This window comes from Lipotes vexillifer, unplaced genomic scaffold (assembly GCF_000442215.2).
Source record: "Lipotes vexillifer unplaced genomic scaffold, Lipotes_vexillifer_v1.1 scaffold743, whole genome shotgun sequence".
NCBI classification, from domain to species: Eukaryota; Metazoa; Chordata; class Mammalia; order Artiodactyla; family Lipotidae; genus Lipotes; species Lipotes vexillifer.
This window is the reverse complement of record NW_006779070.1, coordinates 641,939-658,733: the sequence shown is the minus strand read 5'-3', so window position 1 is coordinate 658,733 and position 16,795 is coordinate 641,939. Positions and strand designations below refer to the sequence as shown.

Below are 16,795 nucleotides of genomic sequence, written 5' to 3'. Positions count from 1 at the left end.
AAAGAGTGGCTCTTAACCCCTCCTTCACATCATTTACAAAAATGAACTCAAAAGTGGATCAAGTCCTCAAGATAAGAGCTAAAACTACAAAACTCTTAGAAGTAAACAGGTATATCTTCATGACCTTGGATTAGACAATGGCATCTTCGAGATGACAATCAAAGCACAAGCAGTGAAAGAAAAGATTGGTAAATCTGACATCATCAAATAAAAATCTTTGGGCTTCAAAGGACACCATCAGGATAGTGAAAAGACAGCCCACAGAATGAAAGAAAAATTTTGCAAATCATGTATCTAGTAAGGAACCTATATACAGAATACATAAACTCCTGCAACTGAATAATAAAAAGACAAACAGACCAACTTTAAAAATAGGAAAAGAATTTCATTAGACATTTCTCCAAAGAAGATACACAAATGGCCAGTAAGCACATGAAAAAATGCTCCACATCCTTAGCCATTAAGGAAATGCAAATCAAAACCACAATGAGATTATCATTTCACACCCACTTGGATGGCTAAATAACAAGTGTTGGTGAAGATGTAGAGAAGTTAGAACCCTGTGTAGTGCTGGTGGGAATGTAAAATGGTGCAGCTGCTGTGAAAGTTAGAAGAATGGAGGCTGGCAGTTCTTCAAAAAGTTAAACATAAAAAGTTTCATGACACTGATTTCTTGGATATGACACCAAAAGCACCGACAAACAAAAACAAAACTCAACAAATGGGACTAAATCAAACTTAAAAACTTTAAAGCATGAAAGGACACAAGAGTCAAAAGGCAACCTACGGAATGGGAGAAAATAATTGCCAATCATGTATCTGATAAAAGGTTAATATCCAGAGTATATAAAGAACTGCTACAACCCAACAACAACAAAGAAATCAACTAATCTGATTTTTAAATGGGCACAAGGCTTGAAGAGACATTTCTCCAAAGATGATATAATATGGATAACAGACATATGAAAACATGCTCAATGTCACTAATCATCAGAGAAAATGCAAATTAAAACCACTATGTGATAATGCCTCACATCCATTAGAATGGCTATCAAAAAAACAAAAACCAGAAAATAACAAGTATTGGCGAGGATGTGGAGAGATTGGAACCCTTTTGCACTGTTGGCAGGATTATAAAATAGTGCAAATGCTACGGGAAACAGTGCGGAGGTTCCCACACTTTTTAAAAAACTAAAAGTAGAACTACCATATCATCGAGCAATCTCACTTCAGGGAATATATCCAAAATGAAAAACCAGGGTCTCAAAGAGCTGTTTGCACATCCACGTTCAAATGGCACTATTCACAAAAGCCAAGAGGTGGAAGCAATGCAAATATCCATTGATGGATAAACAAAATTTGGTATATACATACAATGGAGTATTATTCAACCTTAAATAGGAAGGAAATTCTAACGTGCTACAATCTGAATGAACTTTGAAGACATTATGCTAAGTGAAATAACCCAGCCACTAAAGAACAAATACTGTATGATTCCACTTATATAAGGTACTTAGAGTAGTCAAAATCATAGAAAACAGAAAGTAGAATGGTGGTTGCTAGGAGCTGGGGGACGGGGTAATGGGGAGTTACTGTTTAACGGGTAGAGAGTTTCAGTCCTGCAAGACAAAAAAAAGAGTTCTGGAGATGAATGGTGGTGATGGTTGCACAATGACATGAATGTACATAATACCACTGAACTTAAAGATGGTTACGATAGTAACTTTTATGTGATGTGTATTTTACCATAATAAAAAAATTTGAAAAAAAAAAAAAAGGGAATCCTGTCACATGCCATTGCATGGATGAACATTGAGGACATTATGTTAGGTGAAATAAGCTAGTCACAAAAAAATAAATCCTGTATGATTCCACTTATATGAGGTACCTAAAGTAGTCAAATTCACAGAAACAGAAAGTAGAAGGCTGTTACTGGGGGCGGGGAGGAAGAAAAGGGTTGTTTAATAGGAATAAAGTTTCAGATTTATAAGATGAAAACGTTCTAGAGATCTTTTATACAATAATGTGAATATAATTAACACTACTGAACTGTACACTTAAAAATGGTTAAAATGTGGGACTTCCCTAGCGATCCAGTGGTTAAGACTCTGCTTCCACTGCAGCAGACAGGGTTCAATCCCTGCTCAGGGAACTAAGACCCAGCATGCCACGTGGCGTGGCCAATAAATAAATAAATAAATTAATTAATTAAAATTGATGCCCCCCCCAAAATATCCATGATGAAAATAATTTTTTTTAAGATTAAAATGTAAATTTTATGTTAATGTGTTTAACTACAATTTTAAAAAAAGAATTCCAACTAATAAATTATGAAGTAATGATAGATAAAATATTACCACTTTGAAATCTCCAATAAAATAAAGAATCTAAGCAATAATCACCAATGGTGGCTGGAAATACTAGGTGGGGAATTTTATGATAAATTAATCAAACTAACAATCTGAACACAATAACAATTTTAACAACACAAAAAGACGGGGACCAGACATTATTTGCTTCTTGATACGACAAAATAGAAGAAATACACACAACACTACCTATGACTTTGTCATGCCAGATAAGCATCTAAATTAATAGGAAAGACAGAGGACAGAAAAATCCATTAAAGGATACCACAGGAATGCAGTCTTGTGGTATCATGCAAATACTGTCAAATAAAATCCTGAAACAAAGGACTTTATTTCTTCAAACATTAAACTGCAAGAAGAAAAGAGAGGGGGACTATATAGATAAAAGGAATCTTAAAAAACATTTCAAACCTACTTTAATGTTTTCATTTTATGTGGATCATTATTCTCACAAACCAATTACAAACATATTGTTAGTGAGACAATCAGGGAAATTTCTACACTGGTATTTGATGAGATTAAGAAATTGTTATTAATTTTTAAGTGTGATAATATTGTTGTAGTTTTGAAAAAAAGAGTCCTCTTTTAGATTTTTTTTTTAAGTTAAACACAGAATTGTTATATGACCTAGCAATTCCACTCCTAGGTATATATCCCAAAGAGTTAAAAACAGATACTCAATGAAATAGAATGGAAAACATGAAAATCTGATATAAAACAGAGCTAATACTGTAAATCAGTGGGTAAGTATAGCCTTTTCAATAAAAGGTCCTGGACCAACTAAATAGCTGGAGGAAGTGAGGGGGTGGATCGAACTATGTTTCTATCTTATGCCTTACCAAGATAATCCATTCCAGATGAATTAAAGATTTAAATGTGAAAAACAAAACATTACAATTTTAGAAGAAAATATAACAGAATATCCTGTAACTTCACGGTATAGGAGTTCTTAAACAAAAAACACAAACCATAGCAGAAGATTAATAAATGAAAGCTATTTGTTAGTTCGTCACCATAGTGTAAAAACACAAGTCATCAACAAAGAGAAGATATCTGCAACACCCAAGTCCAGAAGAATGGGTTAATATCAAGAATTTATGGTCATTATCAATAAGAATATCAAGAATCAATAAAAAGAGGCAAACAAACAGAAAAACCAGCAGAAGACATGAAAAGAAATTTCACATGAGGAAACATGAATGGTCAAAAGGGAAAAGATGCTCAATCTCATTATTTAATTTTTTAAAATTCTAATTAAAAACATTATCATTTCATATCAAAAAGACAGGCAACAATTTTACAATCTAACAAATTTGAGAGCAAGAGTTTACTCTCAAACCCTGTTAGTGGGAGTATAAATATGTAAAAATATCACTTTGGGGACTTCCCTGGTGGCACAGTGGCTAAGACTCTGCACTCCCAATGCAGGGGGCCCAGGTTCCATCCCTGGCCAGGTAAATAGATCCCACATGCATGCCGCAACTAAGAGGTCGCATGCTACAACTAAGGAGCCTGCCTGCTGCAACTAAAGGAGCCCACGGGCTGCAACTAAGGAGCCTACATGCCGCGACTAAGACACGGCACAACCAAATAAATAAATAAATATTTTTTTAAAAAATCACTTTGGAAAATAGTGTCACTAATAATAGCTACTAAGTTGAAGATGAGCACATCTTAATACTCACCAATTACACTGCTAGGCATATACACTAAAGAAACTCTTGCATACATGCGCAAGAAACATAAATTAAAATAGCTCACAGCAGCCTTGTTTACAACAGCAAAAAAATTCAAAACAACCCCAAAGTCAATCAACAAATATATCAATTCTACTGTATATTCAGACCAAGAAATATTACACATCAGTCAAAAGAAATAACTACAGGTACAACCAACATGGATACGTCTAGAAAAGAAAAATGTGGACTGAAAAAGTCACTACGTGCACCAAAAGACATATACAAGGATATTCACAGCAGCAATATTCAGAATAGCTCAAAATTGCAAACAGCTCAAATACCCATCAACACCACCTTGCGCAGCTGATAGATCCCTCCTCCTGGAAGCCTCTTTGGCCTCCAGAGCACCACTCTCCTGGTCTTCCTCCTACTCCCCTGCCCCCCGCCCAGACATCTCAACACTGGAAGATCTACCGCTGAGTTACTCAACCTTTTCTGTTTTCTATACCCACTCCCTTGGAGAGCTCATCCCTTCTCATAACTTTAAGTACCATTTACAGGTTTATGATTCCAGGTTTTATCCAACTCCAGCCCAGATCTCTCCCTTGAACTGCACACTTGGACCTCCACTGCCTTTTTGATACTCCACCTGTATGTCTAACAGGCATCTCAAACTTAATACTGCCAAAACCGATCTCCTCATTTTCCACCCCAAATCTGCTCCATCTGCAATTACTCCCATGTCACGTAAGTGCAACTCCATCCTTTCAGCTCCTTAGGAAACAAACCTGGAGTCATCTTTAACCCCTCTCTTTCACAACCCTCAGATCCTTTGTAAGCAAACCCTGTAGAGCAAGCACTTGTCACCCTTCCACTGCTGCATCCTGGCCCACACCGCCTTCATCTGCAGTAGCTTCCTGAGTCGTCCTGGGGTCCCTGCTCTTCCCCATGCTCACTACTCCCTCCCACACATTCTGTTCTCAACAGAGCAGCCAGAATGATCTTTAGCCAAAGGAAACCAGTTTACAGCATTCCTCTGCACCAAACTCTCCAATGGCTAGTCCTCTTAAGTCAGAGTAAATGCCAAGCAGCTAAGAAGGCTCTGCAAGATCTGCCTCCCGTTTGTTCCCTCAATGGCCTCATCTCTCACAGGGCAGCAATTCCTGTTTCTTTTGTTCATCTCCAGTGCCTAAAAGAGTGCTTGGCACATAATAGGGGTTCATTAAATAAGTGCTGAATGAATGGAACCATTTAAGGGCTGAGAATTGTGCCTGGCGCCTAGTAATGGCTCAGTAATTAGCCATTATTACTACTATTTCCGAAGGGTTGATGTGATGGAAAGGACACTCACGTAAACTCATCTCTTACTCTCCGCTAGTTCAGAGCGGGACCAAGCCAGGATATACCTACTTGCTAATTCTTCTTTGTTGGCAGCACTGCCTGCTACTTCAGATGGTTCTGTAGCAGCAGTCTCCTGGCTGGGCTCTTTAACTCTTTCATCAGTGAGAAGGCTGACTGCCTGGGTGATGTCACCATTACTGGCCTGAGGGGAGGAAAAAAATAGAAATTTCAAAAGTAAAGCATCACAGCATCTAAAATAAGCAGCAAGTTAGTTTGGGGGTTATAACTCTTACTACCCTGGTGACATACTGAATAAGTCTAGGCATAATTCTAGGGTATAAAGGAGGAAACAGAGTACAGTGGAGGATAGTAGGTCTATTATGCTTAAAGCACTGCCATTAAACTCCTAGTTACAGGAAGGGAGTTGCCATGCTCTGATTTCCCACAACATGCAAACGAGAATGCAATCTCACTGCTTTGGATACTATGCCGCCTGATTTCACAGAATAGCTAAGGCATGATGTATCTAAAAGGGGGCAGGCGATTAACACAGAGATTCTAAATGAAGTCAGCCCCTACAGTAAAGGTGCCAAACAGTTATCATATTCTATAGTGATGAAGTGATGACCACACTTCTATTTCATTTTAACTTTTTAAACTTTTCTTAGGAAAAAATTCTAACATACACAACAGGAGAGGGAATGTATAATTGAACCCCATGTGCCCATCACTCAGCTTCGATAATTACCCAGCCCTGGTCAATCTTATTTTACCTATTCTGCCTCTCCTCCCCCAGATACTCTGAAGCAAATTCTAAGTATCTTATCATCTCATCAGTCAACATTTCAGAATGTATCTTTTTAAAAAAATATAACCCATAATGCTATCCTCACACAAATAACCAGTTCAAATTTCCCTGACTCAAATACTTTTTAGTTCGAATCAGGATCCACAAAAGGTCCATACAGTGCAGTTAGTTGACAGGTACCTTAAATCTCTGTAGGTTTCCCCCGCACTATGAGTCTCTCCCCTCCTCAACTTCTTTTCCTGCTTTTATAATTTACATGTTGAAGATACTGGGTCATTTGACCTTTAGAACTTCTGTCCTATACGTATGCACTTTCATTTTGGCATAAATATAGCTTGAACTGACATAACTATGATATGAACAACAGTTTTAAAACCTGCTGAATAGAGGCCTTGAGACTAACCTTCAGAGCTTCATGAAGAAAAGAAGGGTCCTGAATGCCTGTGATCTCCCTCAGTTGATTTAACAGCATTTGGCAGCTCTGTATTTGAGAAACAGAAAGAACACAGACATGCCTCAATCGGAAAGCAAACCTGGATACATTTAAAGAACAGACACCAGCATCTTGGGTAAACAGGCTTGAGACTTGCATTGTTTACTTTAAAAAACCAACAAGCTCAGAGGAACAAGGTACTTGACCGTCAGACACATTCTGAAATGCCAGATGTATTGCTCTTTTAAAAGCTTAATCATGGAAAATGCTTTTGGCATTTGTGGACGGAACGTGAGTAAATAGCAAAACTACAAATACATAAAACATTTAAATGTAATATTCTAGCCTTAATGGACGCTTCAAGTGCCTCAGGTTTCTCTCTGTGAGCAGTACGGTAAGTAGGTCATTATAAGGAGTCCAGGGAATTTGCATGGATGTGAAGATGTGCTATTTTAAGCTTCACTGCACATGCCATTTGTGTGTGTCATTTTTCACTGACATTAAGTTTCCAATCATGTAATTAACAAACGATACCATCAATGTCACATTTGAAACTTTAGGTTTGATTGCTTAAAAAAATGTATAGATAAAGCTAGAATTTTCTGAATTATAAATACAATTGCAGAGGGAATAAAGTATGGAATGTTTTCTCTTCATTAATCTGAATCATGGAAAAACCTTTCTTATTAACTTCCAGCTACAAGATCAGTTTATAACCCTTTTCAGCCTTAAAGTCTTCAACTGACAAGTTAACACAGACAAGTTAACACAAAACACCTATTTACAAGTAAGCTTCTCAACAATTTCAACAACTCGCTGGCCCAAGTGAAGACACAGTGCTCTTACAGATGAATACTAAAAACGAAATAGCTCAAATTTAATCCAGCGAGAAGAAATCTAATTTATTCTTAACACTGTACTAGAATGAAGCCCCGATTCAATACTTCACGCTTGACCATTAACTGTCTTTCAGTTAGTACTATGTCTCCAAGAGGCAGTAGGCAGTCTAGTTCACTGCCAGCTGTAACAGAAACAGGATCCTCTGTTCTTCAACAGCTGAGGGCCCAACGCAACACTCAAGCAGCACACCACTAGAAATAACGAACTGAAACACCCCTGTACAGTCCTTGGAAAAGCATCAACAGTCTTTCTGTTCTAGTCACAGGTCATCGTCATAGGCTAGATATGGAACCCTACCCTGTTGAGCCCAGCAGTCCTGGAAGCTGTGAGTCTGTCAAAGGCAGTCACCGCCTGGGCACTGCTAGAGTGACTCTCACACTAAGAGGTATCCAGATTTAACCTTGGAAAACACTGAAAACACAGCATATGATTTTTAGAAAAATAAAGTATTAAAAAGTTTGTTTCCAAACAAATTCTAATTCCATTGATAGCACCGTGTGTGTGAATCTATATAGGTCAATCATAACCAATTTTCTAAAAAATCCAAATCAATGTACCCAAGAAAAGGGTGGAATAAAAGGAAGAGGAAATGGGTAGCATATCGGCCCTGAACTGGAAACAAGAAGGTAAGAGTGAGATAGACAACCACATCTTCACCTCAAATTACTCTGTGTACCAACTGATGCAGGAGTCACAGAAGACAATCCCAGTTAAAATAATAGCTCACACCCATTGCTTGCTTTTAGCCAGGAGCTGTTCAAAACACTTCATATGTATTAACTCATTTAACCCTCATAACAAACCTGTGAGATAGACACTGCGCCCATTTGACAGAAAACTGAGGCATAGAGATGTTAAGTAACTTACACAAAGTTATTGCTAGTAAGGGGTGGAGCTGGGATTTGACCCCAGGCTGCCTGACTCCAGAGTCTGCACTCTAACCTCTATGCCATGCTGTATCTGAGAAGACAAAGAAAACAGGCAAGAATACCTATTTAATGCAAAACAATGCAAACATTTTATTCTTATATTTTGACCTTGATCTCTGCATGTTAACAAGTTTCCTATTTTTATTTTAGCTGCCCTTATATAATCACAATTTTGATTACTTAGTAGTACAATCAGTTCCAAATAAGCTATCATCAGGAAGTAGAGAGGTAAACACCATAATGGACGGAATCTAAGGTGCCATCAGTTATAAAAAGCACCATTATTTTATGCACCACCAAAGACAAAAACGGCTGCCACTTAAATGCCTTCATGACAGTGAAGTGTGACAAAGTCCTTCATGACAGTCCCAGGAGACACACGAACTGGGCACATCAGCTTCTTGTAGCTCCAAAATGTCTCATTTATGTTGAGAAATAGAGCAATTCACCCTACTTCCAGGTGCACTGCCTGGCATGCAATAGATAATTCTTTGGCATATTTCTCAGCAACAACAAAAAACAGCTTAAAACACCTATAGTATCTTCCTTTCTGAGGTCCCATAATGCACTTGATTGTAGCTTTGCAAGAAAATTTGAAACTGCAATCATTCCTCCAATGACAAATATTTTACTTCACATGAAATCAAATCTGTACCCTGCTGTTCTATTTCTATGCCTTTCTTCATAGTTTTTTCGATCTTTTTAAAGCCCTTTTAAATGGCAAGTAAACTAACCGTGCGGTTCCCAGAGTGCATATAACCCGACTGCCATGACGGCAAGGACAGCTATGACTTAGCCCACACATGTGCAGACTATGGTAACTACACCACCATGTGCTGCTTGGATGATAGTAAATGTAAGGACCATCTCAATTTCAGAGATCTCAGAATGCCAAATAAATGGTAATCAATGAAATACGGTATTGAAATGATAAATAATTTACTAACCATTACATTTGGCTGTGGGTTAAAGTCCCACTCCTCTGTCTCCACTTTGTAACAGGTAGCAGTGGACATTAACACATCTAGAATAATACACTCAGGAAAGGAAAATAAACTCTTAGTTTCCCTTTTTTAAAAGCTATTGGGCAGAGATGACAGCTACATCAAATCATTTTGTACAGTGTCAAGAACGACATTATATTCATCTTACCTCCTTCAAGAACTCTGGTCCCTTACTATCCTCTCCCCCTCCCATGTTGAGGGAACGAATGAGCCTGCAAAGGAATAGGACTTACTGGCTTTACCTGGTATTTCTCACCATGTGGTTTCATAACTGTTTTAAGTGAAATTCCTGCCTCTGTAAAGGCAAGAATCACACAACACACTACCTGATTTGAATTAGCCATAGGACAGTGCTATTAACAACTGTAACTAACACTTAACTGAACGCCTTTCTGTCAGGAAACTTAGATGCCTCACACACACAGGTAATCCTTGGAACACCCCTAAAAAAGTTAAGAACCATTATCTTCATTGTGCAAATTAGAAAACTAAGGTTTACAAAACCTATTTTGTCATCAAGTGTCTTGAATTAAAAGATTAATCAAAAATAACTATTAAGAGTCTGAATAACAAGTTTCACAAGGATTAAGCTATGCTAGTGATACACATGAACAACTGCTATGACATGACTCAGTCTTATAAACATTTAGGTAAACCTAAATTCTCACACAGACAACGCAAATCCTGATCAGTACTATATATGACATGTTAATTTTACCACAACAGACAAGCTAAGCTCATTAGGATCCTACGGTATTACTAACCCACAGTTTCTTCTGGAACTTCACAGGAAGCTGATTTAAATATTAACTTCACCCTAACTATGATGCTACATATAAAGTACACACCCAACATGAGACAAGACAAAGCCTGCGCTCCAGTCATAATGAAGTCAAATAACTGGCAAGAGCTAACATGTTTGCATTTCCCTAGCTAGATACACATTATTTTCATTAAACAAAGAGTACTCTCTTTTCCTGCCCAGAGGCAGTGAAAAAAGACAGGCACACACAAATCCCTAGAAAGAAGGAACTCAAGCTTTCCGACCTCAACTACTCTGTGGTTTTGGTGCAAAGCTTCTCAGGACTGAGGTTTTCTTAAAGCAAAGACAATAACTCACCTTACAGTAAGCAATAAACAGGATTAGTCACCCAGTAAAACATTAAACTATGAAGTTTTATAGTCCTAATCCTACTGCAACTAAATTAAAACTCTTTGATCAGCAAATTAGTGAGATTACTAATCTCACAATCTTCAAATACCCAGTTTAGCACTGTGATGAGGTGCTTTCTAGATTATTCCATTCCTTCAAACAGGGATGCTATTTTCATCATTCTCATGCACACATTTCCTGATCTCAACTGTCTCTTTTTACAAAGCCATTTCTAAATTTAAAACTAAGTACATAATTGATAAATGTTACTTTACTCCAAAGAACTACCAAGGTGTGCCTAATAAAATTCCCTCCAAAGTTAAAGATCTGGTTTTCTAATTTTAAAATAAAACTTAAATACCCAAGGAAAGCAAAGGAATAACTTTAGGAGTCAAAGAAAATATACAGCAGCAACTCCAGAAACCCAACCTATACAACAGGGTCTTTTTTTTTTTTTTTTTTTAACATCTTTATTGGGGTACAACAGGGTCTTAACAACACAGTCTGAGACTGCCACTAGCCTTTCCAACTTCCACGAAACAAGGAACAAGTCCACAAAAGCTCTGGTATTTTTTCAGTTTTTCTCCCAGCAACAACTCCACGTTGGTCCAATTTACTCATAACGTAGAAATCTAAAGTGCCTTATAACTCTACAATTGACAAATGGCATTTTTTTAGTGGATGAAACTAAATCCCCCCAAATGCGCTACCTGATAACTTATTTTAATGGTGCAAAAATTAGGTACGTGATGAAAATCACTGCTTCAGTTCATCAACTGGCTTAAAGTTTTTAAAAAGCATTAAAAGTTTTTAAAAGTTAGCCAATTCTAAATGGTATAGAGGGGTTTAAACTAAAATTAAAAGCAAGGAAAAAAAAGAACTAATCATCATTTACTCAAATTTTTTCATCTCTTTTTTTTCACATTCACTGAGTAGGAAATTCTAACAGCACAAAAAGATATAAAATGAAAGGGAAATTTCCCTCTTCCTCCCATCCAGTCCCATTTCCCAGGAGTAACCACTATTAATAGTTTCTGACATATCTTTCCAGAAATGGTCTATGCACACAAATATATACGTTCATACTATACATCATGTCTTGCACTTTGTTTTTTTCTTACTTTTGAATACATTAAGACAATATTTTTTTCATTTCTTTAAATACATATGTGCCCCAAGTAAATACAAGAAACAAGGCCAGGAAACTGTTACAATAAGGTCTTATGAAATGTTATCTTCAAAAATTAAGGAAAATGCCATTCAGCAATCTACTGCTAAGGTTTACTGAGAAACTAAGAAAATATGGGAAAAGATATAAGAAATCAAGTTTATATGGTTATAGTTTTAGAAATCTAACAGTAAAATTTTAAGTCATTATTAGATGGGCCTCAGTGTGTCGTTTCCATTTTTGGTAAATAACAGGGACCAGAGAGGTGATGTGGGATTGGATTATGAAGGGTTCTAAATAGGGAAAGAAAGCTTAACCATGAGTTACAGGGGTACTGAATAAGCCAAGTGTGATGACAGAGGTAGGAAGCTGGCAGGAGAAATGGAAAGGTAGAGTATACTCTGCACATCTCAAAGAATGAAGAGATAAAGCTTAGCCAAATATTTGAAAATGGATGCCTAAGAGAACATGATTGACGAAGACATGAAAGGAAACCAGTAAAAACCAACCAATGTAATATGCCACACTAATAGAATGAAGGGGATAAAGACACAGTTATCTTGGTCGATGCAGAAAAAATCCACCACCCTTTGATGATAAAAACAATCAGGAAACTAGGAAGAGAAGGTCATTTCCTCAACATGATGAAGAGCCTTTATTAAAAAAAACTCACAGTTAACATCATTCACAATGGTGAAAGACTGAAAGAGCTCCCCCTAAAATCAGTATGAATACAAAGAAGCCCACTTTCACCAATGTTATTCAACATTATACTAGAGGTTCTAGCCAGAGCAATTAGGCAAGAAAAATAAATAAAAGGCACCCACACTGGAAAAGAGAAAGTAAAACTATCTCTATTCACAGATGACATGATATATAAAATCCCAGAGAATCCACAAAAAAGTCACTAGAGCTAATAAATAAATTCAGCAAAGTTGCAGAGTACAGGATCAACAGGCAAAAATCAGTTGTGTTTCTATACAGCAGCAATAAACAATCTGAAAAGGAAATTTAAAAAACAATTACACTTACAATAATATCCAAAAGCATAAAATACCTAGGAATAAATTTAACCAAGAAGGTGAAAGACTTGTACACTAAAAACTATGTAACACTGAGAAAGAACTTAAAGGAAACCTTAATAAATGGAAAAACATCCAAGTTCATGGATTGGAAGACTGTATCAGTCAGGGTTCTCCAGAAAAACAGAACCAATAGGGCACATGTGTGTGCAAGCACATGAAGAGACCCTGTATTCCTAGTTTCCTGTGCGTGTGAATTAAGAAATTTATTATTAGAAATTGGCTCTTGGGATTATGGAGGCTGAGAAGTCCCAAGATCTGCAGTTGGCAAGTTGGAGAACCAGCCAAGGGTGTCATTCCAGTCAGATCTGGAAAGCCTGAAAACCAGGAGAGCTGATGATATAAGTTCCAGTCTGAGGGCAGGAGAAGACCTGCACCCAGTCAGGTGGGTAAAGTTTCCTCTTACTCAGCCTTTTTGTTCTATTCAGGTTTTCAACTGAAGGGGTAAGGCCCACAGACACTAGGGAGGGCAATCAGCTTTATTCAGCCTACCAATTCAAATGCTAATCTCATCCAGAAGCACCCTCGAAGACATACCCAGAATAATGTTTGACTAAATGTCTGGGTACCTTCTGGTCTAGTCAAGCTGACACAAAAAACTCATCATCACAAAGATTTAATATTGTTAAGATATCAATACTACCCAAAGTGATCTACAAATTCAGTGTAATCCCTATCAAAATTCCAATGACCTTTTTTGCAGAAATGGAAAAGCTGATCCTCAAATTCATATGGAATTTCAATGGACCCTGAAGAGCCAAAACAATACTGAAAAAGAACAAAGTTAGAGGACTCACACTTTAAGATTTCAAAACCTACCACAAACCTACAGTAATCGTTGACAGTGTAGTACTGGCATAAGGACAGGCATATGGACAAATGAATAAGAATTGGGAGTCCAGAAAAAAACCATACATCTATGGTCAACTGATTCTTGACAAGGGTGTCAAAACCATTTGATGGGGAAAAAATATTCTCTTCAAAAAATGGTACTGGGGGTGCTGTAGGGATAAGATTGATGGTGTTTAAGAGTACAGACTTGTAACAAGTACTAAAATAGTCACAGAGATTTAATGTACAGTTTATTGAATGTAGACAACAATATTGCACTATAAGTATGTTATATGATAAATATCATTACAGGAGCAAACATATGATAATATACAAATTTACCAAAGTAACATGATGTACAGCTTAAATTTACACACACCACAAACAAAAATGGTGCTAGGATAACTAGATATCCATTTCCAAAAGAGTAAAGTTTGACCCCTACTTCACACAATATTCAAAAACTTACTCAAAATGGATTAACAACCTAAATATAAGAGCTAAAACTATAAAACTCTTAGAAGAAAGTTAAAGGTAAATCTTCAATATCTTGAATTTGGCAATGGATTCTTTTTATATTATACCAAAAGCATAAGCAACAGAAGAAAAAATAGGTAAGTGGCACTTCATCAAAATTAAAAACTTTTGTGCATCCAAGGACGTTATCAAGAAAGTGAAAATGACAACCTACAGGATGGGAGAAAATATTTTCAAATCATAAATCTGATAAGGGTCTAGCATCCAGATTATATTAAAATTCTTACAATTCAAACCACCAAAGACAAACAAACCCAATTCAAAAATGAGCAGAGGACCTGAACAGCCATTTCTCCAAAGAAGAGACACAAATGGCCAATAAGCATAAGAAAAGATGCTTAACAACATTAGCCATTAGGAAAATGCAAATCAAAACTAAATGAGGACGTGAGAGAGTGGCATGGACTTATATATACTACCAAATGTAAAATAGATAGCTAGTGGGAAGCAGCCACATAGCACAGGGAGATCAGTTCAGTGCTTTGTGACCACCTAGAGGGGTGGGGATAGGGAGGGAGGGAGGGAGACACAAGAGGGAGGAGATATGGGGATATATGTATATGTACAGCTGATTCACTTTGTTATAAAGCAGAAACTGACACACCATTGTAAAGCAATTATACTCCAATAAAGATGTTAAAGAAAAAAAGCAAAAATGGACAATAACAAGTGTCTGGGGAGGATTTGGAGAAACTGGAATCCTTGTGTGTTGCTGGTGGGAATGTAAAATGGTACAGCTGCTGTGGAAAAGTCTGGCAGTTCCTCAAAACATTAAACATAGAATTACTCTATGATCCAGCAATTCTACTTTTAGGTATATACCCAAAATAACTGGAAGCAGGTACTCAAAATATTCATACGTGAATGTTCACAGAAGGACTATTCATAAAAAACAAAAGGTGGGAACAACTCAAATGTCCACCAATGGAAAAACAGATAAGATGTAATAGATACATAGAGTTGAATATTAGCCATTATTGAAAGGAGTGAAGTACTGATACATGCTATAACTTGGATGAACCTCAAAAACATTAAACTAAGTGAAAGAAGCCAGACACAAAAGGTCACGTACTATACAATTCCATTTACATGAAACATCCAGAACAGGTAAATGCAGAGACAGAAAGCAGATTGGTGTTGCCAGGGGGAGGGAGAATAGGGAGTGACAGCTTAGTGGGTTTTCTTTTGGGGTGTTAAAAATATTTTGGAACTAGACAGAAGTGGTGGTTGTGCAATACTGTGAATATACTAAATGTACACTTTAAAATAGTTAATTTTATATTATACGAATTTATTCAACTGAATAAAAAGGGAAAGCTTTGCACAATCACGCGCACGCACGTACACACACACACACACACACACATGCAAAAGAAGAAAAAAGACACCAGGAAAGTACTAACTTGGGCTGGAATACTGAAAAAGGAAATATTTGTTTAGGACATCTCAACCTGACTACCAACCATCATGCAGCAGCTGCCAGCACCTATTCACGCAGATCTTTAATTTGGCTTTGAATGTCTGGTATTTTGACCTCCCTTTTTATTATAAAGCCTTGATGGTGGAAATAGCACCAAGTAGCCCAGATTCTTAGCACACATTAGCCTCTAGGCCAATTTCAACTTTCTTGAGCATCAATTTCCACACCTGGAAAATAAAGTATACCATAAGGCTTGACAGCACTGGTGTGACTACAAAATAAGGTAATGCATACAGGAATTGTTACTAAAATGAAAAAATGATTTTTAAATGTAAAATATTGTGACCTGCCCATCTAACAAAACTCATCTAGAGGTTGTAGTAAAAGTACTGATATCCTAGGAGAAAACTGCCTGTGCCAGGGTTTTGGTTTTAGCACTTACTAGCTGTGTCACTTTGCAAATTCTACTTCCTAGTCGCACTAAATTTTACTTCATAGGGTTGCTACATGGATTCAATGAGAATAAACGTTAAAGTGCGTCATAAACTGTCGAAAAAGTCTGGATGCAGGACAAGTACAAGCTGGCTACAGCACACCCCAAATTTCTACATTTCTAACAAACTCCTAGGTGATGTGGATGCTGCTGGTCCATGGACCATATTCTGAGTCACAAGGGAGCAGAAGTCAGTGAAGGTACCTGGGGGTTAGGTTCGGATAAGGAAGATGTAAGAAAACTTAGGCATGTGAGGAGAGACATCTAAATCAGGGTTTCTTAAGCTCAAAATTATTGACATTTTGGGCCAGACAGCTTTTTGTTTAGGGGGGACTATCCTGTACACTGTAGGATGTTTAGGAGCATCCCTGGCTTCTACTGGAGCATTCTCCCCCAGTAGTCACAATCAAAAAGGTCTCTAGACACCAATGATTTAGATTCATCTCTAAGAAATGAAGCGAGAAGGGAAGGGTACCTCTTCCACTGAGAGAAAAAGGGATGCTGAAGAAGGGGGGAAAACACCCCAAATATGAGACAGAGAGCTCTTAAGTTATCAGCAAGCTCAGTTAAGTAGAAAGGAAGGTTATCTATTTAGAAAGAGTGCAAGGGAGGACTGAAAATTTAAAACATCAGGATGAGCGTTCTAGA

General features: G+C 37.2%; 1 protein-coding gene across 1 annotated transcript in view; it reads right to left on the bottom strand.

Annotated features, from left to right (window-relative positions):
* USP28 (ubiquitin specific peptidase 28) overlaps nucleotides 1-6,669 on the bottom strand; it is a 43,503-nt gene extending 36,834 nt beyond the window's left edge. The window contains exons 1-2 of the mRNA XM_007452209.1: nucleotides 6,601-6,669; nucleotides 5,459-5,591 (exon numbers count right to left, since the gene is read on the bottom strand). Of these exons, the coding sequence (XP_007452271.1) occupies nucleotides 5,459-5,591; nucleotides 6,601-6,669 (202 nt within the window). The remainder of the gene's footprint in view (nucleotides 1-5,458; nucleotides 5,592-6,600) is intronic.
* Nucleotides 6,670-16,795: the final 10,126 nt, after the last annotated feature.